Genomic DNA, 20,007 nt, shown 5'->3' with positions numbered 1-20,007 from the left:
TTTAGCTAATCAAAATATATTTCCTTATGTATATTATTTATAAATCTATAGGAATATAATATATTTTTTTAAATATAGTAAAATCAAATATTAATGTTCAGATCACATGAATTTTAACTGAGAGCTATAATGATGTATTAGTAGAAGATTTCAATGAGGAAAAATCTGAAAATATCATGATGAGGAGCCTACCTTGGATCTTGGATGCTATGACGTGTTCAGACATAGATCCTAAACTAAAAAAAGACATACACAGAGGAAAAATCTTAACAAACAGACTAAAAGACTGTTTAAATTATGCTTATTGGATCCCACACACATATGTATATATGTATGTATCAGAATAAAACTTTTACAATGTTTTGTCTGTTCCGGATAATCTCTGAAAGGGCTAGACCGATTTTGACGAAGCTTCAACTGGCGGATAGCAGATTTAATAAGGAGGAATTAAAGTAAGTTTCGTTTAAGAAATTTTATCCCTATATATATAAAAAAAATTAATATTTCTGACGAACAAAGTAGCCAGTAGCCAGTTTAGATTTATTCGCAAGGCAGCTTATACACAATTCTCATCATTTTTAAGTTTGAATTTAGGTTGAAATTTTGTGAGTATTGTAAATAGGGTTATAGTAAACTGATTTGTGTTTACAGAACCACATAAATTTTATATTATCTTGAATATTTTTTTATAATAAATCATCAGTTTACTATAAAATTAAAATTTTTGTCATTTCGCTAAACTAAGTAAATTCATGTTACTGTACTTAAAAAGTTTGCATCGCTAGAAGCTGAGTTTAAAAATTTTTCGTTCCTATTATATTATACGTATCGTATTTAGTTTCGACGATCGAAACTCGTGTTAAGGATAATGAGATCTAAGATTTTCGCGAGTTTTATTCATTTAAATGAAACTAGTATTATTCGGATATACGACACCTCGTCTGCCCGTGATCACGGTTGCTGCAAAGTAACCGAAACGTCGGGATTATGTAGTTTTTAAATAATAAAATCCGCGTAGTATATCCGAATAATACTAGTTTCATTTAAATCGTGTTAAGGATATTTAATTAATTCAGTATCTTTCTTATTATCTATAAATTACTTAGCATAATTATTGTTTTATAAATATTGTATATGTTTTGTTTTTGCATAATTCTGAATTCTTTGCAGTAAAGGAGAAGAATAGTATAAATATATAAATGCTTTTGTGTTACTGCGGTTAAAGGAAATGTATAGTGTGAACTGTCGGTATTTAGGTAAACGAGATACATAATTTTTATATACTAAAAAAAAATTATATTTGTATGAAAATATATATATAATATTATTCTTAGAATAAACTAAATTCAATAAAACCTTGTTAAATAGAGCTTGTATTAGTAGGTTGCACACTTAATTTAACAAGATATTTTTCTGCGTACTTACATATTCTTTGAGAATTTTCATCTGATTTTAATAACTCAGTGATTTGTATGTAATGTAAATGTATATAAAAATAATATATGCATTTTCCTGCTTATATATATATAGTTTAAAATTAAATGTATGAAATTTCTGTACGAATTTGAACTCGCTACCCCCGGCATATCGAATCCCAGTCACTTTACTAATTGAACTACCGTGATCTTGTTCAATTTACATATTAAGTATGTTTTTTTTTTCGAATATTTAAACCGTATTGTCATATTGATAGGTTTTTATTAAAACTTTCACTGAAAGCTAGAATAACTTTAGATAGGGGTATAATTTTTTTCTATGTTATTTAAATACTGTGTAACTGATGATCACAAATAGCAGGCTTTCAGTAATTCTTAATACCGAACCCAGATGGTATATAAGCCCGTCTATTTCGAGGCTATATCTCATAAACAGTGATAGTTAAAGAAATTTTAAATCTCCACTGTAAATATGTCTACCGCCAGTATAATGAACTCAAGTAAAAAACAGACAAATCTATATGTTTGAGTTTAACGAAATTAATTTTGTTTTCCACCATTTTATAGATTATGATATTGTGTGCTGATTACAAGATGGCCGCTTGTTTTAAAATAATTTCATAGTCGAAATACCTCAGCAGCAGTTAGCATCGCTAAACCAAACAGACAGTGTGTAGTTTTATAAATGAAATACTGCAAAACTTACTGCAAAATTTGATATGAACTCTTGGTAAGACAAGTCCTTAAACAACAACAAAAAAAAAACCTGGACAAGTTGTAATTTCTGGGGGTCATATTAATTTAGGACCAATATATTATTTAGGTAAAATATTATAAAAAGTCGATGATTCTCTTACACGTTGTTAGATCAGCTGGTTTCTGGTTTCATCGATAAAAAATTCTCAATAATTACGTGATTCCAAACGATAACTCATGCTTTCGTTTGAGCTATTATTTAAAAACATCACGTACAAGTGACATCACGCGTATTAAATAACATATATATATATATATATATATATATATATATATATATTTTATATTTTATATGTTATATATATATAGGTAAAAAAATGGCAACACCATTTTCAACTCACATGATTCATTTATTAAAATCTTGGTTATATATTTTATTAATTACATGTATTTCTACATTCCGAGACGTATGTCTGTATGTTCGTTTGGATTATGTACGAAGAGTAAATTATATTATTAATGACGACACTGTTTTCTATTCTATACTAGCTATTAAATTGAAAATACATATTAAAATCTGTAATATATATAAAAAAAATAAATAAGGATTACGCTAGACTTTTTTAGTATGACTGTACGTCCGTCTATCACCATGCTATATCTCATGATATAAAGACGATTTATATTTACAAAGATGAAGTGTTCATATCCAATATAAAAATAAATTCTCTCATGTACAATATCATATTTCTCTAGTTTTTTATTCATACGGAACCCTCCCAATTTGGTCCGACTCGCGCTAATATATTAATGTACTTTGTATTTCATTGATTTATAGACATTACGAATTAATTTCACCACTGTAAACCTCTATACACAATTCAATGTCACCAAATTTAATTTGCATACCGATCTTGAGATATCCGGTATTAAGACCGGTTTGTCGGTCTGTCTGTTTTAATATAACTCTGGAACAGCTGGGTGAGGAATAATATGTATGAGAATGAAAAAAAAATGAAAAAAAAAAAGATTTTTTTTGTTAATAAATCTGTAACGATAAAATTGTACGCAGCTAAAATCAAACCTGCAGTCTCAGGAACAGAATGTTTCAGCTACTATGCCGTATAAGCAATAGTCACTTACTATCTATGAATTTTTAATTTTCTATTTACTAATATATATATAAGCTCAACATTACCTACTAATATATTAAAACCATAATAATTCATATACGCTCATTGTCTTTATTGTAAATTTTTCTAAGTTATCGATTATATCATCGCAACAACTTCATCAAAATGGACGGAATAAACTACAAAAACTGTTCATTTATCTGTATGTATACTAGTATAACATACGTAAATATTTCTGACATGTAATCAATTTGGAGAGATATATATATATATATATATATATATATATATATAAGCACGTTTAGTTTTCATGGTTAAAGTGAATATAGATGGTTCCTGTATGTCATAATGGTATGCTCTATATATATATGTTTATCTGTGATTACAAAATAACTATATATTACCAAGTGCTTCGTCTGCCTAACGTGATTTAAAAATATAAATACTATTCATTTACTAGATGTTTTTAATTTTTGCTTCACTGATTAATAGCTGAACAGATTTTAGTGTAACTTTAGAAGGATTTAGAGATAAATCTAAAATTATTTAAAACTGCTTTTCATATATCAACTTATATAGTGTTAGTTGGTTTTGAAAAAAAAAACTCCAAAACTATTTGACTTTTCTTAACATTTTTTCATTTATACAAATATTGAATATAAGTGCATAAATATTTTAAAACGAATTTATAAGGTTAACTATATATATATATATATATATATATATATATATATATATATATATATATATATGTTTCAAAGCATAACTGTCACGGAAAAATTACTAAACCGTTTTTGATAAAACTTTAAAATATGTTAATAATTATTTATTAAATTCAATTAAAAATCGAGAAATTTAAATATTTCGGATAACATATAACGTTTTGTATGCAGTTCAGAAGGTGGAGGCAGAATGATAGGTATAAATGTATACCTCGCTTAGCTTACAATCGAGCCTAACCAATTACGATGAAACTCTTGCAAATATTCAAATCTACGGAAATGATAAACGGTGTAACGAAATTTATCAAGTCACTATTCGTCGAAATCTTCTACCACAAATTATATGTTTATCTCATATAATAGACACACCAATTAAAATCATATTAATATATAAATAGCCTATATAATACATAATGTTATTAAACAAACATACATTATTCTAACAGTGGAATATTTTAAAACAAAATATTATTGTGGGTCATTGAAATTAATAACGCGGCTAAAATTATATATATATATATATATATATTGTATATATATATATATATATATATTGTTATATTAGGATTTAACGTTTTTAAATATACGTAAAATGGATTTAAGTTAAAAACTATAACTTATTTCAAAACACGTTATAATAAAAAATATTATCATTTTAAATGTAGATTGTACGCTAAGTACGAGTCTACTAATTGGATCCCGGACTACTTACGAAGCGTTTCCCGTCTCACGTTAATTAACGAGTTAATACTATAATGTATGCGTATTTAAGATTGAATATACTTAATTTATGACGATGCAGTCATGTGGTAAGCTTACGGACTGTTATCTACGTTATTCCCGAAATATACTGACAAAAAAGCGACGCCATAAGTAACTTACTTTATAGCAATGAGCTTAATAGCAATAATATAGTTTTTAATTTTTATTTTTATGGCAAAAATATAATAATTCTTCTAAGATACAAAGTTTTTTGTTACAAGTATAGGAATATATGAATATATTTAGCTTATTTATATGTTGATAACAAAATTGAAACACGGAACAATTCCATTTAAGTTGACGAAATTAATAATTAAAAAATCACACCTAATAATACATTTTTTTTTTTTATTAAAAATTTAAGGCACAGTATCATAGGCTTGAACGAGTTGTGATAAAAAAAGATACAGGAAAAACAAAATTCCTGCGCAACAATAATTCAGTTTATTATAAAAACAATCTCAATTATTACGTATTTTATCCAGATGTTATAAAAATAATTAATGAACCAGGATATAAATTTCAACCTTTTAATTTAATTCAAACAGAACTTTACCGATTTTATTACGTAAGAATTTAAGAATTTGTTTACGCGCGACGTAGACTGAGCCCTTCCGCACATTTATACGAAAAAATTCTAATATATAACAATATTATTAATAGTTAAAATTTTTAATGTACTTACGATTCGGCTGTTTCGCAATACTCTGGGAGCTTCTCCGTCTTGTGAAGAGACGGTTTATGATTTGATCTTTACGTTCGTTGAACTGGTAGTCTTCATTGAATTTGTTATTCAAACCCTCACATTCTGATAAATTTGCTTCAAATACCGATGTATCTATATCTCCCTTTTTGACTCTATTGTTACTCAATTCCCTCAACTCTTTGTCCTGTACATTAACAGAGGAGTACTGGCGACCGGTCACCCTATTCCAAATTTGCACCAATTCCTTCATGTTTTCCGTTACAAAACATTAACTCGTCTATGCACACAGAATCCTAATTTTTTTTCTAAACAGTCAGCTTTAATATATTTTTAATGACGTTATATTTTAACGTATCTTTCTGTTACCTAGCACAATATGATAAATTCACTGTAATGTCTAAACACAATACACTGATATGTTTAATATTATCTAAATGTCAAATTTCCCGCGCTTGACTGACATTCCACAGATTATATTTATATGTTGTTTGTGACTGCAACGTTCAGCTGTCGAACCATCTAATGACATTCTGCCACAACAGCATGCGTTTATATAAAATTTTCACCATATCCAGCGAGCGTGAATAAAACCAGTTATTTTATTGCAGATTATGCGAATGTAAATTTTATATAGAGCCAGCTACGGTCAGTGTCAAGTTCTTGGATAGTGGTATTGATACGGATTTTGCGGATTCCCATGTATATAAATATTGAGTCATTCACTTTGTGATTGGAGTGAATGGAAAATTTTCAAAGGATTCGGAATCTGGTATTAATTATATATATTTTTAGTGCAATACTTAATTGTTATGATTATTATAAACAGTATAATATCGGTTAATGGAATAAATATAAACAAGAAAATGTAGATTTTGGAATATCAAAGTAAGTAAAATAATTTATATAAAAATCTATTAATTTTTGTTGCTCGAATATATATATACATAACAAAACTATAAATTTTTATACTTATAAAAAAAAATCTCAACATAAAACCTACTTTATAAAATCTATTTACGAATTTAATGGATTAATATGTTTTTGTGTTAAGTTTGATTACACTCAAACACTATTATCATCCAAAATATATTAATAAAGTGTTAGAAAAATAAATTAAATACGCCTCCATAGGAGAACTTTGAAATAGACATAAACAGACTATTAATTTAAACTGACAGAAGATTTATTTCATGTGACATAACCAGTTACAGGTCAGATTAATGTACTGATAAACTGCTTTAATGAATTTAAAAAAAAAAACCTATACGGATTATTCAATGTATCATCTAGATGCAATCTTTAAATAAGGCCTCATTTTAGAGTACCTCAAGCTCAATGACCTCGAAGGATGCATACACAAGAAATACGCAGTATAAGGTATTATGACGTAAATGGCGGGGAAAGGAAACACGTCACAAATGCCTTTATAATTTATTGTCGTTTAAAACTGCTTGTTTTTTATATTTGTATAATATATAGAATAAAAGTGTATATTTAGTAAACAAAAAAAAATCAAAAATTCAACGACCTAGATATTTAAAAATAATTACTTTTAAGAACATTTATAAAATAAGAAGCAATCTGAATGTTATAACAATATTAGATTGATTCATTAATTAATATTTTAATAATATTGTAAAATAAAAAAAGAATCCAACTAATTGCATGGCGATTTTTGAGTTATAAACTTGTTTGCCGTGTTACAGATAAAAAAAATTGGAACGGCTGTAAGAACAATCTGGAAAAAAAAATATTAAAAACTTCCCGAGCTCACGGACGTTCGCAGTTGTTAGTCACAGACAACATTATTTACTATGTGTGTTACGAAATAATTACTCTTTTCCTTACATTTTTTTTAATTTTTATATATTATATTATGTTGTGAATAGAGGATTTGAAAATTACTGACATGTGCATAGTATTTATAGGAATATCTTGTGATGAGGTACAAAAAAAATATTTTCAATAATATTTTATTTTCCATTAAGTAAATTTTTTGTATAAATCCTGTGTAATTAATAACATCGTTTAAAAAATGCCCGGTAGTTATTAAGACATATATTTGACCGAGTTTCCCTTTAACTTTGCCATGTATGTATGTATGTTTATTACTGTATAAATCGTAAACTATTTATAATATTTCAAAAATTATTTTTATTATACGCCTAGACTATGTACATATTAAAACACAAATTGCGCTATCAAAGTAATTGACATAAGGACATGCCATTTAAGGTCTCACTTGTAATTAATTATATCGAATTTAATTATATGTTTGTTTCTAGTAATCTCTAAAACGGCTGAATCGGTTTTGACGAAACTTTCAATGACGGATAGCTGATGAAGTAAATAGTTATTTTGGATACTTTCATTTTGGAAATTATGTTTATTTAGATTTAATAATATAAAAAATATAATTTACAACCCTCTTCACTTTTCTTTCTAAATCTGCTTTGGACATATATATATATATATCCTTCGCGTTGCTGGGAGAGGAGCTTCAGCAGTGCCTGGGACTTGTGACCCAGGTGTAGGTTTAAGGGGTCTATCTATTGCGCGTTAAACACTCACCTCCACCGACCAAACTTATCTCTCTACTAGCCAAATTTAGAACGAACCTACTAGGATCATTTAGATTTGACTATAGTATGAAGAATGACACATTAACAAACCACCGAAATAAACATCGCAGTATTAAGTTATTTTAACATATTCTTGATATATCACTACTTACGATTTTAACGAAATATCCTTTTTTTTCATATTATTCAAAAATTCGTATTTCCCGTTGACCTAGTGAAGTGAAATTTTTGTCTGAATACGCTAAAGGAAACCAGCGGAAGGTGATAATATAAGTTAAAATACATTATAAATATATATATACAGTTACCAAATTCAGTTTTTTCTAACAAAATATATGTCAACACTAGTTTCTACACGCTACTTCGTCTGTCTGGACTTGGGATTTGAATTCAATCTTAATACAATCTACCACCATCAAAGTAGTTAGTATCCACATTATCTAAAAACCGATAATAATTGTATGACAAAATCTCTCATACAGAGAAAATTAATAAGACGTGTTTAAATAAAGGGTTGTAGTGACAGACCGGTGAGCCCCATGATCTACTTTACATGACTTCTATACAAGTGTCAACTGTTACAACTTTGAAATCTCACACTACATACGAAGCGTTTGGAGTGTCTCGCTCGATAGCTTGAATTAATATATTTATGAATGACAACTGTTCACACTGCGTATTTAGTGTGTGTGAACATCGAGTAAGCATATTATAATAATAGCTAAACTATTCTTGTGTACAAACATACAACACTGATTCGTATAACCATTCAGTAGTTATTGCGAGAGACTTACATACATTCACACATCCTAATAACCTTTCTCGTTCCTTATATTAGTAGAATAGATATTATATTATAGTAATTATGAGGCGAGTAAGGTTACTTTTATAAGCAATTTTAATCTAAAACATTTAACTGATACACTGACCATAAGACAGTTAAAATTAAAGTTTAATCATAAAGTTAAATATGAATAATGAATACTTTGTAATGTCTGAATGAAAATATGAAGGTGTAGAAATTTATTTTTAAGTAATTGTTAGCGTGTCTTTAAGACAAACTTAAATAACATTAGCTATAAGTCAGAATTGATAGCACGCATGTTTTCGGGCGCCACGCAATCCCTCTCGCTCTGTCTCTTTTTATCCCCCAGGACCAATAAATAAATATGCATATAATTTTCATTAGTTTTCACTGTATGGTGTGACAAACACACAAACAATTACTCGCATATATTGATATATGAGTAATTGATTTAATATAATCAGCGTGATCGATGTTTTCAAAAGTTTTTGTTTTATAACAAGCCTTTATAATTATATCAATATCTCTATTTAATTAACAATACATATATATAAAATATTTGACATGTCCGTGATTAAAACCTTCCCAAAATATCTAATTATGTTTTAATATGCATCAATGTTTTTTTTTAAATATAATGAGTTTTAAGACTTTCGCGTATTTTCATACGAATAAATCCTATATTTTTTTGATTATTTTAATTTAAAAAATAAAATTTTTAAATCCCACATTTTTTTGACTTTTTCGATTATTCCAAACTACATACTCCCGACGTGTCGGCCACTTTGCAGCAGCCGCGATCACGGACAGACGTGATGAAAAATTTTACATCCGAAATATAAATACGAAAATTTCGTTTTATTTTTTTAACATTTCGATAAAAAATTACGTAACTCACTATAAACAGCTGTTGAATTCATAGTATGTCCCTCCAATAACAAAAACGTTGACATTGGCATAATAGCAATCAAAAATAGTTATATGTCCAAAAGTATAGTGATCTTTAAAGAGAACTGCGAAATAGGTAAAACTAGCTGCCCACGGAATTAGCATTTTGTTAGATGGATTGTCTAGGTCGCATATAAATTGAATTCTTGATAAAAAGGATGAATCACTCCTCGCATCTCTGTCCCTCCTGATCAAAACTGATGAGTAGGAAAGGGATGGACAGGGAAAACCCCAGAGCAAGAAACCTGAATACGAAGTCACCTGGTCACAACTTGGAAAGGAATTAGAATAATTATGTCAATATTAAGCAAAATATTTTTAGTTCAAAACATGATAAGATATTAAGGTACGTTTTGCTGACTGTTAAATTAGATTATTGGAAAGTAAATAAGAATAGTGTTCGGCTATCTGCATTTGGTGTTCAGTCGATTTTTGTGCGGATATTCAGAATTTATTACTAGATAGGTGAGGAAATAGTCCACGCCTTCAGCTTCCGGGTGACGCAGGTGCTCACCGGACATAAGTGATGCGGGAAACCTCTCGCTTCCAGCTGTTGTGTGTGCCATGGCAGGGAGCGGTTCCTTTGCGACGCTGTGATGCTCGCAAAGGAGGTGGTGGAAAGAGAGAGAGGCTGCCTCCTCTCTTACCTCCCGCACCAGACGCATTGGACGCCGTAGGGTGATAGAATCCCGGCCACCGGAGGGCGCGGACTGTGGACGGCAGATTCAGGGCATTTTGTCGCCCGATAACAGCAGGGTACGAGGCGGCGGCGTGCTTTCCGCGCGCGCCTCATATTTAAGTCTTGCGGCCAGGCGATGACCGCAGTGGATGACAGGGCCCGCCTGACCACCTGTGGGTCAATAACCGTCGGGGGGAAGCGACGAATGCATCGACGATACCCGCCCCTCCGACACACGGGGACATGAGGAACACGGGTTGGTTTTCAGTCAGTAAGAGTCTGACAGTCCCCTTCGCCCTACCCCGAGGACAGAGGGGTTTCATGAGGATCTTTCAACCCGATACCAAAGAAAAGGTTATTTAAGTGAAAAATCATTTCTTGCTTTTTAGTTCCTATCTTCCTATATTGTTTTTTGAAGTCTGTACTTTTTTCTTAAAATAATTTTACTTCTTGATTTTAATTGTAATTATAAAATTATTAATTATATTTAAATTAATATAATGTAATTATAAATAACGGCGTCTAAAGTGTAATAAAGAAATAAATACAACACGTCGCTATAAAAAGTCAACCGAAAAACTTGAAGACTTTCTCAAATAGGCATTTATATAAAAATAAATGATATCCATGCTTTTGACTTTCCGCATTTACTTTGATTTCCTTGAAATTTAAGAGGATGCCATTATAAAAACCATACTTGGTCACCACAACACAGCCTGGGGGAAGAAATCTTTGATGAAAAAAGAATTTTGAAATCGTTCAAGGAGTATTCGATAAATCAGGGAACATACTTAAAAAGAGATTCCGACGAATTGAGAACCCCCCACTTTTGAAGTCGGTTAACAAAAAGATTACGAAATATTTTCTACTACATTTTATAGATGGTAGAGCCTAGCTGGGATCAAAAAATTACACCTCAAACATGGCCTGGCTCGACCGAGGAAGTAGCCTCTTACAGATGATTATTGTATGGTTTTTAAACTTTTTAAAAAAAATAAGAAAATTGTCGAAGAAGCTAAAAACATAGAAGGTCCAAAAATATGCCGTTAAAATAGATATTAAACAACATATGGTCGGAGTCACGGATGGAAAATGAAAATTTTAAGTTGATCTATGTATATCGCATGCTCACCAAAGATCTATGTCAAACAAAACTCATTTATATAGCGAAGACAGATAGCTGAAACGATTATAAAACATCGATAATTGAATTTAAATTTTGCGAAAAATATAATCACCTAAAGGCCTTCTAGAGACCTATAGCTGACGGAGAACAAATAAAACCACAGCGTGGTACTATTTGCTGTGGATTTTGGACTGGTATGATTGGACCATGATTTTTTGAAAATCAAATGCTGGTCAAGAGAGTATAGACTATTACTAATGGTCTATAAAATGATCATATAACATACATCCTGCTTCATTATATCTTGTTTCAGACAACACGTGGTTTCAACGAGATATTTCCGCATGCCAAAAATCCCCTGAAGATATTCAACGATTACATGAAACAATTACTGATCGTGTGCTCTCGTTTCAGAGATGGTAATTGGTTTCCTTGATCATGTGATTGGAAATCAAGATTAAGGACTATTTAAAGTCCAAGGTCTGTGTCAAGTCCACAATCACTCGTGCATTAAAGGAGAAATATAAAACCAGCGTAAATGAAATTCAGCCACGTTTATATAAAATGAAAAGAGGTTATATATACCAGCAGAGGCTTGGAGGCCATTTACCTAACATTTATGTCCGTAAATAATCCTATTCTATGTATTTAATTATTAAATGAAAAAAAAACACTATTTAGAGACTGAGACTTACAACTTAGATTAAGACTAATTTTAAACTAAGGTTTTTTATCTAATTCAAAACTTAAGTAAATTTTTTGACACCCTTATTATGTGCGAAGATTTCCTAATGAAAAACTGCAAACAGTTCGTTTGTTGTTACAATGGAAAACTTGTGGGGAGCTTACAGGAGTTAATATTTCCTCTTTTTCGGGACAGTAATCTTCTTCATCCCCAAAACTAAACCTTCAAATAAGCCTCAACTTTGTTTACCAGTGACAGGATAATAACCTTCATATATCATACATAAAAAACCAGTTTAAGACTATCACAATCATAGTTTTTTGTTCAGTTTTTGTACAGAAAGATCTGGAAAGATACAAATTGTTTCTGTTTCCAAAGTCCGCGGGGAAACCCATTACTGTATTATTTTGAGATAAAAACATTCGTTAAAGCGATAACCGATCTACGCAAGACATTGTTAACGTCACACCGCTACAACTATTATCATTTAATATAGTTAATTACCACAAGTTCGTCACACTACACACGTATCGTCTCTAGTTTGTCATAAACATGAAAATATGTATATTTCAGGCGGTAGAGCCTAGCTGTGGTCAAGTTACTACAGCTCGAACATGGGCTGGCTCGACCGGGGAAGTAACGCCCTTCAGTCCGATGAGTGAGAGCCGGTTGCCCTTTCCCACCCTTTCCTGCCCTCTCCCAATTCCCGTCTTTTCCTCCTTCCTCAACAACCAAGGTCGGCGCCGCCTCCGCAACATCTCTTATGTTACGGATGTCCACGGGCGACGGTGACTACTGCCCATCAAGTAGGCCGTCTGCTTATTTCCCACCTCTGTCATATATATATATATATATCCTCACACGATAGTAGCCACTTTGGCTACAAAATTAAAATCCGAAAACCCCGTATTTAGTGTGAGCACACGAACATGTGGTAAAAGTAAAAATCGAATTTAACTTTCAAAAATTTATAACAAACAAGTCTACCCTTGGCCTTGCTCGCGTTTACTATATTAATAAAAATTTAAACTTTCCGCAATTTACATTATATATTAATTATATATACATTTATGTTTATAAATACATTGCAAACAAAATAATCTTTATCTATCTGATTGTAACCATAAAAATCTTTTCATCAGTTTCGCATAGCACGAAACTATGGAAAAATCTTTTTTTGAATTCTTTTTAAATAAACATAGGTATTATTTTAAATAACAACGTAGTTTTTGGATCAACTACGTTGTATTTGAAATTGCTTTTTTGCCTTAAATTTCAAAAAACTGTTTAGTAAAGTACCTACGAGATGAAAAATTAAAAAAGCGAGTGCTTAAGACCAAGCCGAGGACTATTCTTGTGATCAATTTCTTTGATATTTGTTTAAAATTAACAACGCAGACTATAGTAGACTTGTATTTAAACTTAAAGAGTCTCCATTCACAATGCTTTTTCACGTAATAACAATATTTACCCCTCATATAGATATTAGCAGTTGATTTTAAAGTTTACAAATGAGGGTAGTTCGAACCGATCACCAATGTATTTGAAGTACATATAATAAAATTATATATATATCTATATAGGATAGACTTAACTTATTATAAACATATTTAAGAAAATGAAACTAATATTTTTCGGATATACAACGCGGATTTTATTATTTTAAAAAACTACATAATCCCGACGTTTCGGTTACTTTTCAGCAACCGTGATCACGGTATGTAGTTTTAAAGTAATAAGATCCGCGTAGTATATCCGAAAACATATTAGTTTCATTTACATAAATAAAACTCGCGATAATCTTAGATCTCATTATATGTAAGAAAATTTTTAAATAATAAACTTTGAAATAAAAATAAAATACTTTTATTCCTGTACAGATCTTTAGCCGGATCCATAACATCTTGGGACTATTAAGTTATGGAAGAACATTCAAATCGCACTTGGACCTCATATACAATTTACAGTGACGTATCTTAAAATAGTTCCAGAAAATATAAAACAAACAATTATCAATCAAGATCAACAGATATTTACACCAAAATTTTACCTACACATGAAAAAACTGAATGCGCCATAGTAATGGAGCAATATTTCAATAAAAAAATTTAAACACAATGAAAATAAAATAGGCAACATAATGACGCAAGGCACGATTAATACAAAATTATCGCTAACAGAATATAGTACGTAAATTCGTACGGAAAGAGGACATTAAAATTTACGGCACCGAAGCTCATCAACCAAGTACCAATATCTTTGAAAAACTTAAAATATAAAATAAGACAGTACCCACTACTAAGAGCTGTGAGTTTAAAATAAAACAAATACTTTGAAAAATATATAATATTACTTGTAATTAAATATACTCATAAAATAACCAAACGGAACAACCTGCGCACCCTTTAATTCACACGTAATACACTGTTAAAAAACGTAAGATTATTTTTAATGTATACCCAGTTACCCACATTAACAATTATAAAAAGATTTAACAGTAAGAAAAGTTTAAGTAAACTAGTTTATTATTATTTATGTCAATTTATAGTTAAGTAATATTTAAGTTATAGTAAGTAGTAGTTTAATTTAGTAATAAGTAGATTACGTTGGCAAACCCATACGACACTGTTGCACAGTAACACTGGAATGAATTTATGAAAGCCTTTAATAATGTTTTATATATATATATATATATATATATATATATTGGTTTTAAGATCATCATCATCATCAGCCTATCGGAGCCCACTGCTGAGCAAAAGCCTCTTCTCACATGGAGAAGTTTAGAGCATTAATCACCACGCTAGCTCAAGACGTGTTGGCGATTTCAATCTTATAATTTGAAATTATATAACCAGGTTCCCTCACGATGTTTTCCTTCATCATCAGTCAGTGTTGTCTAAATACTCTTAGAAAGTGCATATGATTCGGAAAAGACCACATTGGTACTTGCCAGGTTTCGAACCCGCGCCCTCACGTGTGAGAGACGGGGCTTCAACCTCCAGGCCACCACGACGTTTCAAGATAAACATATGAATTAAGAAATTTATACATTAGATATGTTTACAGGTGTGTAATTGTTTAGATAACTAGAATAACAATAAACAAAAATGGACAACTAATAGAAATACTGTATTTTTATACTTCATAATAATAATAATAACAAGTAAACACAATAAATGATTTATATTAAAGAATGACTATAATCTCCAAGCATAAAGGTTACGGTTAAAAATTTTATTGCTCGTAAAAAGAACGCTTCGTTTATTTAACTGACAACAGACCTTTAAATGACATTACGAATTATTACACTTGTGTGTTATAACCCTTAATTATAACTCAACTGTTTTATAACCCTTGATGTCCAAAAATATGATTTAATCGTTAATGCTTCCACACTTAGCGCACCCCGCGAATTTACTTGCAGAGTTTTACACTATCATGTCGCCGGACCGTCAAAACCGAATTGTTTATGTCGTAACAAATAAAAAAATTGTTCAAGCTTTTTCATTTATAAATAGTCACATAGTATTGTATCCTTTGAGTTTAGTGTATATACGGAGGGTTAACAGAAAATATTACTGATAGAATTAACGTTAGTTGTTGTTGGGAAACGAGAAACGGTTCGTAATTAGTTTAATGTTATCGTCATACATTCTACGCACGAGATAGTAACAACGTAGGTTTGTGATTGAAAAACTTCAAACGCCTCGTCTATAGTTTTACCAACCGCGTGTGGTAAGGATTCAGAAGCAAAAATATATTATCATATTACCATTAACAACGGAAATTTTAATTGAATAAATTTAAACATAATCATTAATTTCAAATAATCTTATACTTAGTCGTTAATAGCACTCGATGGAGGCTAGAATGTTGTTAGTTCTTAGACCTGAATGTTGTGAAAATTCGTTAATATTTATAATCTAACGACATAATAGATTAACAAAAAATAACTAACAAGATATATAAACTTTTAATACTAACTTAGTAATATATTAATTTTAAAAATCAATTAAGTCTATTTCATTTTCCCTCCAAAAAAAAGAGCGCTAATAACAAACTTATTTTATTAAGTTTACATATAAATTTCAACGATAATTTTGTGCGTAAAATTTTATCGACACGCGTCAAAGACACCATTGAATAAAGGTCGGAGTTAAAAATTGTAAAATGTGTAATTTAATACATTCTTAACCTATTCAAACCAAAATCAGGTGCAGCACATTGACGATAAAATAAGATTACGTCTCCCGATTATTATTTACTTGGAAAGGGTAAAAAAAATTAAAACATTAATACTTTCATTTCAAATAGTACGAGCAAAAACCATGGACTTCATTTATTTAATTAATAGAAAAAATATATATATATGATCGACTTTGTTAATAGTTCACAAAAAATCTTCAAAATTAAGTCTTTATTGTTACGAAAATTACCTTGAAAACTGAATACATTGACAATTTAATAGAAATTCTATAAATAAATCAGAATTAAAAATCAATATATAGAAAGTTTTATAAATTTATATAAACAAAAAACTAATAATACTTTGATAATTTTTTATGACATCTTCATACCTTGTTACGTGGTATATTAATCCGTAATCCCCGTAACTTGTATGACAACTAAACTCTAAAACATTTACGGAGATACACGTTTACGGAGAAATTCGTTGACAAACATTAAACGTACACATTAGTAAGACTTGCATTTGAAGTCAGTGAAATGAATATGATGTGACATTCAAGTCCAACTTAGTACTGAATTCATTAATTCAGGTTGACTTACTTGCCAATAATTAATAATGTAGTAATCTAATATATATAAGGAACACACATTTAATTTGAACCGAACCTTTAAATTCCCGAACGCACCCGAAGTGACGTTAGAGCGACATCTGGTTTGCTGACTTTTACGCGGGAAAGTATTTTGTCGACGTGACTTGTGTCTTTGTAAATTGAATTTAACTTATTTAAAGTCTTTCGGTTTAAGATAATGATTAGTTTGTTGTTGTTAAGGTTTGGTATGTTATTTAAAAATACTGGTTATATAAGGCAACTATATTTATTAATGATTTTGTTAGAATCCTAAATATATACATCGTCATACTTATAAGTATAAAGTAATTTTGAATTTAAATTTCACATACGTTTATACCTTACGTACGAAGTATTTTGATTGAAACACTAAGAAAAAACTGAGAGTTATCATATATTATTTTATTATTCTACACGTATTAAGGATATTGAATTATCATAGAAAACATATAAAGCATTTATAAGGCCTGTACACATTTCCATCTAATACATAATTTTGTACATAGGCTTTGACGCAACAGGACTTTACCTCACACGCGAATGAATTTCCGCTTTCCAAAATTGTATATCAAATAAAAATGTCGGAAACTTAACGCAATCTTGTTAAAACGTTGATTTTATTAACATATCATTAAACAGCGCAGCGGTTTTGAGAATTTTGTAAATGCATTGAATGTTTAAAATTCAAATAACTACGACAACATATATCACCTAAATAGCGATTTAAAAAAAATTATATCAAAATATATACTACGATTACACTATACGGAACATAAAATAAACCGTTATAGGCACAAAGTCGGGGGCAGAAGCTAGTAGTGAATCGTATCACAGCCGCTTTGAAACGCTTAAAGTAATTATACGAGTGCATGTACTTTGCATAAAGCCAAGCAGCGATGCAAATTATGGTTGCACATAAAATAAGCAATGCATTAAGTAACCGACCGTACGCTTAAACTGGGTGGTGTATAAACTGACTGACTCACCCAGCTGCTGATGATTGATTGGATAATCTTATTGACTGACATACCAACGGTGGAAAAAAATACGAAATTTGATTTTTTTTTTAGTACTAAAACGTCTGCTTTTTCATTTTTGTCCACCTATCCCATGTCGCATTACAGCCGGGAAAGTGGTAGGGTTAATAACGGGGGAATGACTGACTTACATGAACCTGTTTTTCAATTATTGATTTTTTTAATAATAAAACAATTTTAAATATATAAATAAAATAGTTTATAAAATTACTACGACCGTAAATGCGTTACTTGCTTCGTGAAATACAAGCCACAACCCCTTTATTGTCGAATTACTATTTAGGTAATGTTTGAATTTTAATAAAGGTCAAACGAACAGACGACTTACTTAACGTTTAGTAAAAGCCATCGGCCATGAAGATGAGAAACTCAGAAATTACAGGAGAGATACCGTCTCTTAAGGAGGGGATATTGTCGTATCTCATTGAGATATCTCAGGCATAAATTGTTTTACATTTTGGATGTTTGAGGTAGACTAGAGGATTACGCTAAAAACTAACTTCTTATTTACCAAAAATAACAGTACTCCAATGGTAATACATGAAAAATATTATACGAAACTAAAAAATTGTATTGTAATTAACTAATGCAATACTTACGATTGATTGTGAACATTCTGATGTGCGTAACTCACTTCACACAGTACACATGTATGTAGGTGTATATTATATAAGTTCAATTGTCTAAATTAAAATATAATGAGTCAAAGAAACAGAAATTATATAAAAAGAAACAAAATATATATAAATAAATTACAATATAAATGTCATCAATAAGATATTTTTATATACTCTAATAAAGAAATAGTAATTAATTTTATATATTATAATGAAGATATAGTTTATTATAATTTTATCTTATACTTAATATCAAATAATAAATATATATTAAATAATTATAATAATATTAAGACAGCACAGTCCATTTCTTGAGTCACAGCCAAATATCTGGAAAAAAAGAGAACGTTATGAACACTCCTACCAAATAATAATAGCAATCTTCTTATCAAACACATTTGCTTTATATATCAATTGATCATGTTTATACTCATAAGTTAAATTAAATTAAACTGGTTATATATAAAAAAATATATAAAATCACCAGTATAAAAATACGTATAAGTGCATTAATACGCTAGAACTTAAGTGATATAGTTTCGTAAAAAAAAGAGTAGACACATACATACCTACGCTAAGAATATTAGATGACAATTTCTTAAGCAATTATGTGATAATGAAAGTATACCTATTAATAATACTATAACCACTTAAACCACCATTTTCACATCAAACCAATATTTTATATATTCGTAAGTATAAATTTATTTAATAACATTCAACACTTAAATGACATTGACAGAAAAAGTTTAAACTACCCTCATTCAAGCTAATAAATTCAAACTATTTATCCATGAACTTGCATAACCTATGCCAGATAGCAAGTTTCAACATATTAACATAATTTATTTACACAAACAAACAGATAACATGTCCTAATTTTATTCATATTATATCTAAACTTACATGTAATTGTTCAACTAGATTATACTTATTAATAACCATTGGTTTAAGCGATTAATTAAATAAAAAAATTAACTATCGTGTAATATGTTTATTATTTATATTGTTTTATTAGAATTTCTATATCTCTTATTAGTCGTAGCATTTAATTGTATTTGAATGCCAGTTGATTGAGTAGTTTCCTCGCAAAACGTTTGTCTTTCGCTTCACTTTATTTTCTTCTTCCAAGACAGTTTTCCCACTTATTTTGGGGTCGGCCTTGCTTGTCCTGTGTTTCCATAAAGGGCGATTTGTGGCGAGATCTTTGTTTAGATTTTTCTTTTAGGTTCTTTTGAACCGTCGTCATCCAA

At 29.8% G+C, this 20,007-nt stretch overlaps 1 protein-coding gene and 1 long non-coding RNA gene across 3 annotated transcripts in view; one reads left to right on the top strand and one right to left on the bottom strand.

Annotated features, from left to right (window-relative positions):
• Nucleotides 1-18,831, bottom strand: part of LOC116776478 (scavenger receptor class B member 1-like) — a 46,361-nt gene extending 27,530 nt beyond the window's left edge. Inside the window, exon 1 of one of the 2 annotated variants that reach the window (XM_061525471.1) lies at nt 18,737-18,831. In XM_061525471.1, coding sequence (XP_061381455.1) covers nt 18,737-18,752 — 16 coding nt within the window. In that variant the 5' untranslated portion in view covers nt 18,753-18,831. Of the gene's footprint in view, nt 1-5,434; nt 5,991-18,736 lie in introns of those variants that run through there. The other variant, XM_061525470.1, reaches the window with a different exon arrangement.
• LOC116776647 (uncharacterized) lies at nt 6,046-7,814 on the top strand. Its single transcript, XR_004353945.2, has 3 exons — nt 6,046-6,340; nt 6,776-7,271; nt 7,741-7,814. It is a non-coding gene; the product is annotated as an uncharacterized LOC116776647 (long non-coding RNA).
• Nucleotides 18,832-20,007: the final 1,176 nt, after the last annotated feature.

Source organism: Danaus plexippus, chromosome 30, assembly GCF_018135715.1.
Source record: "Danaus plexippus chromosome 30, MEX_DaPlex, whole genome shotgun sequence".
NCBI classification, from domain to species: domain Eukaryota; kingdom Metazoa; phylum Arthropoda; class Insecta; order Lepidoptera; family Nymphalidae; genus Danaus; species Danaus plexippus.
Note: the sequence above shows the minus strand (reverse complement) of the source record. Positions and strands in the feature narration are given on the sequence as shown.